Genomic DNA, 12,277 nt, shown 5'->3' with positions numbered 1-12,277 from the left:
AACTTCAGTCACCTAGAGAATCACAGAATCGTAGAATGGTTTGGGTTGGAAGGGACCTTAAAGACCGTCTAGTTCCAATCCCTGTGCCGTGGGCAGGGGCACCTTCCACTAGACCAGGTTGCTCAAAGCCCCATCCAGCTTGGCCATGAACACTTCTAGGGATAGGGAATCCACAGCTTCTCTGGGCGACCTGTTCCAGTGCCTCATCACCCTCACAGTGAAGATGAATCTACCCACTTCCAGTTTAAAGCCATTACTTCTTGACCTGTTACTGTATGCCCTTGTAAAAAGTCCCTCTCCAGCTTTCCTGTAGACCCTCTTTAGGTACTGGAAGGCTGCTATAAGGTCTCGCCGGAGACTTCTCTTCTCTGGGCTCTCTCAGCCTGTCTTCATAGAAGTGCTACAGCCTAATGACCATCTTTGTGGTCCTTTTCTGGACTTGCTCCAACAGGTCCATGTCTGTCTTGTGCTGAGGACCCCACAGCTGGATGCAGTGCTCCAGGTGGGTTTTCATGAGAGTGGAGTAGAGAGGCAGAATCACCTCCCTCGACCTGCTGGTCATACTTTTGATGCAGCACAGGATACGGTTCACTTTCTGGGCTACAAACACACATTGCCAGGTCATGTTCCAGTTTTTGTCAACCAGCATCCCCAAGTCCTTCTCCTCAAGACTGCTGTCAATCTGTCCTCCACCCAGCCTGCATTTGTGCTTGGGATTGCCCCAGCCCACATGCAGGACCCTGCGCTTGGCCTTGTTGAACTCCATGAGGCTCAGACGGGCCCACCTCTCAAGCCTGTCAAGGTCCCTCTGGGTGGTGTCCCTTCCCTCCAGTGTGTCAACTGTACCACACTGCTTGGTGTTCGTAGGCAAACTTGCTGAGGGTGCACTCAATCCCAGTGTCCGTGTTGCCAACAAAGATGTTAAACAGCACCAGTCCCAGTACCTGCCCCTGAGGAATGCCACTCATCACTGGTCCCCTTTCCCTGTCAGTGGGAAATTCACAGGCCTGCCCTGACTTCTCAGATGTGATGGATAGTGGCTCAGCCACTTCATCGGCCAGTTCTCTCAGGACCTGCAGGCACCAGTTCCCTCAGGACTCGTGGATGCATCTCATCAGGTCCTATGGATTTGTGCACCTTCAGGTTCCTCAGATGGTCTCAAACCTGATCTTCTCCTACAGTGGGCAGTTCTTCATTCTCCCAGTCCCTGCCTTTTGTGTTCTGTGATTTGGGCAGTGTGGCTAGAGCACTTGCCGGTGAAGACTGAGGCAATGAAGTCATTAAGTATCTCGGCCTTCTCCATGTCCCAGGTAACCAGCTCTCCTATTTCCTTCGGGAGAGGGGACACATTTTCGCTAGTCTTCCTTTTATCACTAGTGTACCTATAGAAGCTTTTCTTGTTGCCCTTGATGTCCCTGGCCTGATGTAATTCTGTCAGGGCTTTAGCTTTCCTAACCTGATCCCAGTCTGCCTTTTGAATGCAATTGTCCAGTCAATTCCTTATCCACTGAGTGGTCCATCTATCAAATCCATGTCTCTCCAGTTTAGAGACAAGGATGTCACGAGGGGCAGTGTCAAATGCTTTGCACAATTCTGGTAGATGATGTCAGTTGGTCTTTCCTTATTCTACAGCACTGTAACTCTGTCATTTTCTTCTGACCAGGAGAAATATCTAATGATCTTAACCAACAGTATTTGGTGCTGAGATCATCTGGATTTCTTCCTAAGGCTCAGGTGCTTGTCTGCCCACTTTAATGTAATCCAGGGAGTCTGATTCTTAGCATAGCAATCTTCCTTGCTCAGAGCTGTCCTTTGTTTTTACTCCCCACTCCCCACCCCCCTTGTTTACAAGCTGAATTCTACATCTAAAAGTGATTCTTTCCTCCAGTGGGCTGTAGCTGTCTCTAAGTGACAGCCCATCTTCATGGTTCTATCATCTCTTGTTTTTTGAAAATACAGAAAAGGTTTCCCGAAGTGTCAGGTGTGGGTGGTTTGAATTGTCTCCTGTATGCTCTAAGTCTTTTTTTCTTGCATGTGTAGCTGGTGGAAAAATGGAGGGCGTTGATGGTGATGCTGACATATCCTCTAGTTTCTTTTATCTTTTATTTAAAATCACCTCTTCTGAGTAGAGACAATATATTTTTTTTAAAAAAAAAAAAAGGCAGCTGTGTTTCAGAGAGGCTGGCAATAAGATTGTGTCTGTCCTTCAGTTACTGATTCTTAGTCAGCTATTCCCGTACCGTGTTCTGAAAAGTAGTGGTTGGGGTCTACAGCTGCTCAGAAAAAACATTACAAAACATAACAGTTGCAGTATTATTACTGTTGAAAGCTTAATAATATAATAATTCACAATTTGTTCTTTCATTTAAATGGTGTGAAAAGCAGTTTACTTAAAAGCAGTCCTCACTGATGGAGACAAACAGCCTTCTCAGCAGCACCAGGACCGGGTATCTCTGATTTCACTGCATAGTTTGTTTGGTCTGGCAAAGAAGGGAGAACCTTGATTTTTATTTAACAAAATCAAGTAATTATGCTGTGATACGATATTTTTCTTCAGACACAACAAGGTGCTAGCTACAGGTAAACTTAGATAGTCAGCAAAAATACCAGCTTCAGACTAATGAGCTAGAGAATAAAGAAGTTTTTAAGTGTTAATTAGGAAAAAGTTATTCTGCTATATGTGTGTATTTACTGTAGTAGATTAATTTATCGTGTTGACATAAAGCAATCAAGAAGTCTTGCTAATATTTCAAAAGCTCATATTAGCTTTTTCATAATTAGCAGTATATTGACTTATGATGTCCTAGATTTTCAGTAGCTTCGCTGAACATCAAATACTATTGAATATTTTGAGCCTTCCCAGACCAAATTCATTTGACTTCTGGGCTCAGCATCTTTTCTCTAATTCCACTGGTAGAACAAAAAAAGTCATCCTTGCAAGGGAGATTTTGGAAGGAATTTTGGTGTCCAGGTGCCTTTGATTTTCAGTGCCAGTGGTCAGTGTCATTCATTTAATTGCCTTTGAAAAAAATGGACTTTAACATATTATGAAAAATAGAATATAAAATTATTTTGGCTGTAATTTGCAAGTCTTTGCCCTAAGTAATTAACACTTTTATTATTCCAGGACTCAGAATTTGACCCCTTGAAGTTCACCAGTGTCATTGAATGTGAGAAGCCAAACAATGACTTAAGTAGGTTTCGAGGTTACATGTGAGTATTTCATATAATATCCTTCAGTATACACTCCTTTAATATGGAAAAAAAAAAAGCAGGTTTCTTTTGGGCATTGTTCTGTAAGTTGCATCTTCACATTTAAGTCGGGCTGCATATTTAAAGATCTTTTAGAGGATCCTCATTTGAGATTTCAGAGTGAGATGGAAGCCTCACATTTCCATTCCTTAGGGTGGATTTAGTTGTTAGCTTTGTTCGGTTTACACTCCAGCAATGAATGCATGAAGTAGTGCAGTTATAGATACTCTTCTGCCTTCTTTCCATGGATCAAAAAAGCCCATCTGGAAATGGGAGGAAATAGAAGACAGGTCCAAGAGAGCCAACAAACAAACACAGTCTGTTGTATACTACTTTTATGAAGGTGGGTCTGTTGGAAGGCAAAACTGGTACTTTTGCAAGTATGGCAGTATTCCTTTCCTGTCATTCAGATAAAATAAAACAATTGGCTCACACAGTGGGTGTGCTTGTGCATCACCAAGCAGAATCACCTACGTCCACTTGTCTTAATTCTAAGCAAACTGAACTGTATTAATAGGGTTCTCATCTCTGGCCAATCAGTCCTGGAGAAAGTCCTCAGAAAAAGATGATTTAGTATGTGCAAAGCACTTTGCTTCTAACATAGCCAGGACTGTAGTGTGTAGGCATGCTGATAATGGTAACTTAGGAGATGCACTCTTGCATGACATTTTTCTACAACCTGTAACCACATGGAGAGTGAGAGCCCAGGATATTTAAATTTTTGTCTAAATTTTAATGAAGAGAGTTAAACAGACACTAATTCTGTTTAGAATACAATGATTTATTACCCATATTGATTAATAGTGATAAGCAGTATTGAATTGCTTAAATGGCTCAAGATAAATTGCTAGAGCTTGGGGAATTTTTTATAGTAATGCTATTTACCACTTCAGTTACTACTCTCAGATGTCACAGGTTGTGTAGGATGTACTGTCAATTGGTGTAAATCACGACAGGTTTTTTTGAAACTACATCAGGTTGTAGTGTGGGAAAATGTTTTCCTTTATTTAGCAGCACAAAGCCCTACAGTACATTTAAAGGTAAAAGTTTTAGTATTAGACATTACTGCACAAGAGTCTGTAACTGTCTACATTTAATAGAGAGCCTGCTCTACTGCAGAAAGGACATTTCCGGATATGGAAGTGGAAAGTTTGGCAGCTATTCCAACACACTTCATGTGTGTGAATCTTAGTCCCCAAAATATTGAGCAGCGGTTGAACACTGTAGAAGATATGCATAAATTGGTGTTTCATTATATATTTAATTTTGTACTCCATGTGGAAAATTTCTGCAGTGTGTAAGTTACAGAACCATTTGAATTACGTAGCAAAAAACATGCTAGTGTCTTTTGGAAGACTGTTGTTCAATATTGATTCTATTTAATCTTCTTCATATTTTAATGTTTCACAAATGCTGTAATATATTTTGACACAGCAAAAAAACAAGACATCAGTTTTGAATCTGGCAGAAAGCATCAGGTGATGTCCAGGTCTCATCAGCTATGCTGCAAGAAATTTACAACTAATGGACCATGGGGCACTTGAAGTAAAGAGCAGGGACCAACCCCTCAACAAGTAAACTCTCAGTGTCCTAATGTATCATGGGATAAGGCTTTTTTCCCCCTCTCTTTTTAAATTTCCTTCATTAGTATCATGAAATCATGGGTCTATTTCAAATCAAACATTTGCAAGATGAATAGTAATTAGCACATCTGAATTGAAATGTCATTGCTGTGTCAAACTCAGATCTTAACTCCTGTTCAAAATCTTACCAGTAGTCACTGCTCGAAAGAAAGATCCAGATAGCTCTCAGCTGGTAAAAGCTCAACTGAAAAGAAATGTTAGTGAGCTACTTAAACAGGGATGCTATGAAATAATAGACTTGCAAGAGATCCATATGTAAAAGCTGTGCTGAGACATTACTGTCAAGGTTTGCTTGAAGTTTTGACCAGTTAGTAGGTTTCCAGTTTCGATTAAGACTATTTTTTTGTGTTTTAAATATAAAGAGCTCCTTTAGTTCTAATGTCTGTGCTGACAAATCTTTCAAGGAGCTGGGGGGGGGGGGGGGGGGCGGGCGGGCAGGGGAAGAGAGAGTCTGTGTGTCTTTCTGAGTCTCTGTGTTGTAAACATGTGAAAGTTCTGTTACCTGCAGTTCTTCTGAAAAAAAGATCACTACAGAAAACCAATGTAGCACAGGCAGGACAGTGTAAAAGGAGACATGATAATACAAAATCACAACAATATTGCAAAATGTGTTGAGATGAGCCTGGTCCTATCCTATATCTGTAAAAGTATAGCATGCACGTTACTACATGTGACTTCCTCAGTTATATTGGCACAATCTCCATTGAACACACTCTGGGTGTGCAGACAGACAGGCACACTACCAGTTCTACTCGGGTGCTTGCTTTATTTCAGTTTTGCGGTTTCTGCACCCTCAGATATCCCAAGCATACTTCTTCATTGTATTTCCCCTAGAAGAAGTCTTCTGTGTAAAAAGAATAGAATAAAACCTAACATGCCTCCTGCCTGTCAGGGCCTAGCCAGATTATGTGCAGTATGCATGGACAACATTCAAAAATCCCATGCGAGGTTCCAATAATAACAAAAGAGGCTTTAAAATCTTGTTTCTAGCTCTGTGTGTGTATATGGGCAAAAGAGAAGAGAAGTAATAGTAGGCATTCTGGCTTTTCAGCTTTTCTCTGAAAGTAAGAATTTTATTATTAGACAAGAACAGAAAACTTTATCTGATCATACAAAATAACTATAGCAATGAATTATAATAATAAGAATACATCTGTGTGTTTCTAGTTCAAAGCTTGTCATAAGATAACAAAAGCAAATTAAAATAAAATCAGGTTACAATTTTTTTGAGGGGAAAAAAATCTATAAATCTATATAGTGATGTTTTCTTAATGTACTATAGTGACACCACCTCTCCTGGGAAAAAAAAAAAAACAGATTAAGTTTCATCAGAATTGAGAGTTAGGAAGATTCTGACTGATGATGTGCACTGAAACTGTGTTTAAGATGCTGAATATTTTCTTTGGGAGTGTCAAGCCTTGGAAAGTAATGCCAGCTCTACCATTTGCTTTGTAAGATACTTGAGAAACCAGAGTGTGAAAATACTCTCTTTTGAATACAATTTTGATACGTCACCTTGTCCTTTAGTGCTGGTAAACACGTAACAAGGAAAAATATAAATAGAAGGCTGAAGTGAGCTACCATCAGACATATTTTTGCATTGCTATTTTAAACCAGGAGACTAATTTTTACACAATCACTTTCACAGTGCTGTAGCCAAGTAGTAGCTAACTGCATATGGTCTGCCCATTTCTCCTAATTCGTGGTGCACGTGTATTTTAGATGTTTAGATACTGCATATTTGTAGTGTCATCTGTGTGAAAAATTGCAGAGAAAAAGAGCATTGCACCTGCACTTGCCGTGGCATTTCCTCGTGGACTAGCCTTCACATTCCGTGTGTCTGAGCAGCTTCAGCAGGCCGCTGTTTTAAATACCGACAAGAGAAAAGTTTCCTTCTTTGCCTCCAAAGTTACACTGGCCTGAATCCAGAGAGGGGAAAGCAGACTGTTCAGCCTCTGTAACAAGCTTAAGGTTTATATCTCTGCAGGGCTAGAAATGGGATCTAAGCCATCCCTCCACCCAGACATAAAGTTATAGCCTTGGGAGGTTTGTTATCAAAGTGAGCAGTTTTATCTAACTCTAGTTTTCATTATTTTTTAATCTAGACCTTTATGTCTGTAATTTTTTTTTCCTTTTGTCATCAGTGCCCAGTTGTCTTACATGTATGTTCTGTTAGCGAGTCACTGGGAATGAGTGCAGGCAAGAAGGAAACTGAGTTTCCTCCAGCCCATGCCAGCTTCTTTCTCACAGTTTTTTATTTCATCCATGTTTTCTAAAGGTCTGGTGAGCAACAGGTGAGTTGAATGACTTAATTTGGATGTGAAAAAGTAAAAAGCAGTAGCAAATGAATGTAAAGATGAGTTGTAGGTGAGAAGGCTCAGACTGTGGGTGAGAGCCCTAGACTGGGGTCTCGGCACCTGCAGGTTAACTTCAGGTGTTGCTCTGTTGCTTTGGGGCACTTGTATAAGCTAAGATAGTATGAACAGATATATAATTATATAGAACAAATACACAAGTAATTGGGTGTAAAGGTTGCTATGTGAAATAAACCTGTCACAGTCCACTGTTACTGTGAAGTGTAAAAAAATGATGAAGGCTATAAAATCATAAGCCAGAGCAATTACATCTTAAGTAGGTTTATCTTTAAAAAGTCCCATTTATTAACAGGAATTGTAACTATCATTTGGAGACTTTATTGGAAATTCAAACATTCTCATGATTTACAAGAAATGCTAATGTAGAATTCAGCCTTAAAAAGCAGAGGAATGGCAGAATCCTGGTAGTAGGGTAATTTCTACAGCATGAAATCATTAAGCAGTTATTTCCCATAGTTTAAGCGCAGCCAAATGTGGGTAATTCTCTAGCTGGCAATCAGTGCTTATACCTATTAACATACTGCAAGAGGGCTGTTGGGCAGCCCCCGTTTTTGAAGCTCCTTTGGCAAAAGGTGAGGCAGTGGGTTTAGGAGGTTTGCAGAAGAGGACAGAAGTAAAACCTCTGCTCTTGTATCTGAGGCCAGCAGGGAGGGTGGACTGGGTAGGAGAAATTCTCACCTGATGAAAAACAGATCTTCAGTTTTGTATCAGAATTACAAATTATGTTATCTACGTCTTCTCCATTTGTTTCTGGTCTCTAGTCAGATATTATCACTGCTGCTGCCTCAGCTGTCAAACCCATCACTTCCTCTCTATCCCTACAGTGAAAAGCTAAGCATACCTGTTGAAACACCAATGCTTTTAATTTTAAAATTGAGCAGGAAGTGAGTATAACATATTACACTGAACTTAGAAGGACTGTGTATATGTGTCTGTAGATATATACGTATGTATGAATGTATATCTAGATCTTATTTGTGTGTATACTCACTAAGAGCACTGACTAGAGGCTGCATAGCATAAGCAGCATAACTATATAATCTGCATGTAGTTCTGCTAGGCTGGGGAAAAGTACAAAGGATTCACCACTGTGAACCTTTTCTTCTTGCAGATCTCAGGATATTTTCTTTAGGCCTGATATCCTAGGAGCATGCACTGAAGTTAGAATTTTGATCCTCATTCAGAAAAAGAAAAGATTTTAATAATTAGAAAGAAGCATGAAGATATAACCCAGGTGTGAAAGCTTAGAAAATAGGAAGCAAATAAAAAGAACTCCATCTTTTTATAAAAGGCACAATTTTAAGCCAGATTGCAGATTTCAAGGGACACAGGATTTTAAATACTGAAATCCAGCTAGCAATAAAATTCAATGTTGCAACAGCACAATGTTAATTTTAATATAGCACATGCTTTTCCAGGATTTCTCTTCAACTCCCAGCTTTTACGAGTTTTTTATTGCAGTCTGGTTTGTAGACTTTGGAATTGTGATTGTCTTGATGCTCTGAAACTGAAGATAGACCATTTAAACATCTCAGACTTTGCTTTAGTCTTCTCTGAGGCATGATACTGCAGTCGATTAAATTTTATTCATTTAGAAAAGGTTTGAAATTACTATTTGGTTCGACTGTTTTACTAATAAAACATTCTAATGCTATTTTTTAATTGTTGTTATCATGGTTTAACATTGCCCTGGTGACTGTTAATTCTCATGAGGCTGTTTTCTGTATTTCTCTGTCAGTATGAAATTTGAGTCAGTCCATGCACAGCAGACAACAAGTTGTAGTGCAGACATTACTTTGCCTCATTTTTCTCATGTCTTTTGGTGCTAGTCAACAAGAATCATTAGGGTGCAGGTCATTTTGCCTTTCTTAGAGTCACCGAGGCACTTCTGAAAGGAATTTCTCTTGTTCTCACTGATAAACACATGCAATTTTTTTCCTTTCTTTTTCACTGCACTGACACATATTATTCCTGGCACATCTTCCTTAGTATCATATGCACTACACGCTGCTCTTAGCTGGACTGGATTAATTGTGATTGCACAGTCCATTTGCCCATACACAGAAAGTCCAATGCATTTTCAAAGAATTAGATAGGCGGCACACATGCTGTAGATTAGGCCTGCATATCTCTAGTGAGCATTTGTGCAGTACATTTATATATCCAACAGCAACTGGTACTGCTCCAGCTGGGCTGCTGCATGTCTGGGATTCTTGGGTAGGTAATCTCAGTTTTCAAAGTCTGCCAGAGAATCTTCCCAGGAGGAAGATCTAAGGAAATATTTCACCATCAGGTTGACAAAACTTAAACTTTGAAGCTGTTTCCTGGGCTTGTTATATTACAGAGTAGTATGATTTAACAAGCTTAATGTTTTGACATGCTGTGCTTTGTTCTGTTTTTAAATTTTCTGCAGTGTACATAAAAGTGGAAAAAAGGATGGACTGTTCAAAGAAAATCTTTTGTTACGTGGATGTACCATTAGAAATACAGAAGAGGTTGCAGGAATAGTAATCTATGCAGGTAAAAGCTGCTTTTCTGCCTGACAAGGCATACTGCCTTTTTATAGTTTCCTTAAAATAATAACAAAAATCCATATGACATCATTTGATGTAATTGTTTCTGCAGGGCATGAGACCAAAGCTTTGTTAAATAATAATGGACCCCGTTACAAGCGCAGTAAGCTTGAAAGACAGATGAATGCTGATGTCCTTTGGTGTGTCCTCATACTTCTAATCATGTGTCTGTTTTCTGCCATCGGTAAGTGCTCTTTAAAAGTACAAACTGAAGTATCAGACTTTCTTGGGCTTCATGTGCTTTGCTTAGCTATGTCAAAAACATATGTATCTGTCCAAATATGAAATCCATCAAGCTGCCTCCTTACTTCCTAATTTTTGTTGTGTTGTCTTCTTTGAAATCATCTACACTCATCTAAGTAGCTTCTTAGTATGTGTCAAATACATGCTATTAGTACCAAGATCTGAAGGCTTAGGTTCTATTACCCTTGATAGCATACAAAAATGTCAAGGCCAAAAGAAGCCACTTGGTAGTATGTAGTCCCCTCAAAATTACAGGTGGTAGAGTGTAACGTGCCATTAAACAGTCAACAGAGTAATTTATGAGCAGCAAATAAACATAATTAGCACAGTGCTGTTCCCCAGTACTATTTATTAAATCAAGGGCACAGTCCACAACATTGACACACTGTCCGCAAGGCTGCAGCTTTAACATAGAAGAAATAAATAAAAGTCTAAATCTGCATAAATCCAGGTAGAAGACACTTGAGACTTCACGTAGTGTTTAAGGAAATGCTGAGGTTCAGGTTAATACTCTTAAAGCCTTTATTTCTATTCATTTGTGAGAAAGAAGAGTTTTATGTTTGGCACCCAAAATGATTTTTTATATATGGCATATGTATTCCATATCCTTAACGTTTGTGTTTTCTGTAATGTTTGTGTGAGTCAATCAGCATAAACACCAGAATGTTTCCTAACAACCATGGTGTAGTTTAGTAACAGTCTTATGCCATTTTAATACATCTCTGTGTGCCTTTTTCCAGGTATTGTTAAAAGCTTCTTAAAGATGAGTATTTCCAGCTGTGATTCAGCCAGCATATTTGTTTCCACTGAGTTCGTGACACCCTTTCATAGCATCTGTGTTGGGGAGCCCAGTCCTCAGGGCTGAAGTGCCATGGCAGGCTTAATTGCAGATAGTCACTGCATGCATCTGAGGTGGTGTCCCCAGAGCAGCAGCAGCAGGGTGCCCACTGTGGTGGCTTCAGTTCAGCTGAAACTCCTGAAATGTATGAATGTGAATGGGAGGAGGTGGCACACAGTAGGTGACAGAGCTAGAAAGTAGGTGACCATGCTACAAGGGTAGAAACCACCAGCGGAGGGCCAGAGCAAACTGCTGGAGGTGGTAATGACCAAAAACAGCTGGAAAGAAATTTGCTTGAGCCCTTGTAAACCAGAAGTGCCTGATGCTTCAAGACATGCAAAGCTGTGTTCTGTAAGAGTCGGGCAATGTTTTTTACTTTCTGTCAAGAAAGTGTAAGTGGAGATACAACAACTAATTCTCTTGAAAATCTGAGTTAGGGTGTTTATGAAACAAATCTTGGTGTAGGTTGCACTCAGTATGGGACTTCCAGGTTTTGCTCTCAAGAATAAAAACATAGACATCAATAAAGACATCTTTATGGTGATATGCTCATATTGGTAGTACAGGGACAAAATAATTTGCTTATTTGGCTTACGTACTGGTTGGGGGTTTTTTGAGAGTTCAGTGTTGGGTTTCTGTATCAAGATGTAAATGACCTTGTCAAATGTGGCTGAAAAAGATTGCTTTTAAAGTATAGTTGTGCCCTTTTTTTCTGATTCCTGACATGGTGAAGACAGTTTGAACGGTTCTTACGAGTCAGGAATCCTTACTTGTTTATAACCTTAAAAGCATCAGGCATACTATTTTAGGTCTTTCAGGACTGCAAATCCTAGCACTGTAACTAAAAAGGCACCTTTCTGTCTCTTTAACAAGACTGTCATCTTCCCAAAATAATAATAATATTAACTTTATCTTTATTTAGCTACCAGCAAATTCAATAAAAAACGTTTTGAGCAAGGCTGGCTTAGAGTTCCTTCTGTACTTAGTTCCTTGGCTTACGTGCTATTGACTCTGCTGATACTGTTTTTTCTTTAGTTCTGTAAACATGGTGGGTAAGATTCACACAGTAAGATTAGTCTCTTCTGACTTTATCCAGCTGAAATTAGTTTAGTGATAGCTGGCTAGTGATATACCTAGTGCAGTCAATGGAGTTGCTTCATTATAACACATTGAATATCGCTGAAATAAATCACTTTCTGAAGACTCATTTTCTCTGCTGATTACAGAAAGACCCTAAACTGCTAATCTAGACTAGCCAGATCACTTTATTATTATGTGAAATTACTCTTGCATACTGTCCTTAAGGCCAGACAAATCCCTTTCTTAAGCCCCAAATCTCAAGGCAGAAAAAAC

At 39.5% G+C, this 12,277-nt stretch overlaps 1 protein-coding gene across 1 annotated transcript in view; it reads left to right on the top strand.

Annotated features, from left to right (window-relative positions):
- Nucleotides 1-12,277, top strand: part of ATP10A (ATPase phospholipid transporting 10A (putative)) — a 118,481-nt gene that overhangs the window by 62,348 nt on the left and 43,856 nt on the right. Inside the window, exons 3-5 of the mRNA XM_055702287.1 lie at nt 3,128-3,213; nt 9,684-9,790; nt 9,896-10,027. Coding sequence (XP_055558262.1) covers nt 3,128-3,213; nt 9,684-9,790; nt 9,896-10,027 — 325 coding nt within the window. The remainder of the gene's footprint in view (nt 1-3,127; nt 3,214-9,683; nt 9,791-9,895; nt 10,028-12,277) is intronic.

The sequence above is a fragment of the Falco cherrug genome, chromosome 2, assembly GCF_023634085.1.
Source record: "Falco cherrug isolate bFalChe1 chromosome 2, bFalChe1.pri, whole genome shotgun sequence".
Classification (NCBI taxonomy): domain Eukaryota; kingdom Metazoa; phylum Chordata; class Aves; order Falconiformes; family Falconidae; genus Falco; species Falco cherrug.
This window is presented reverse-complemented; position numbering and strand designations above follow the sequence as displayed.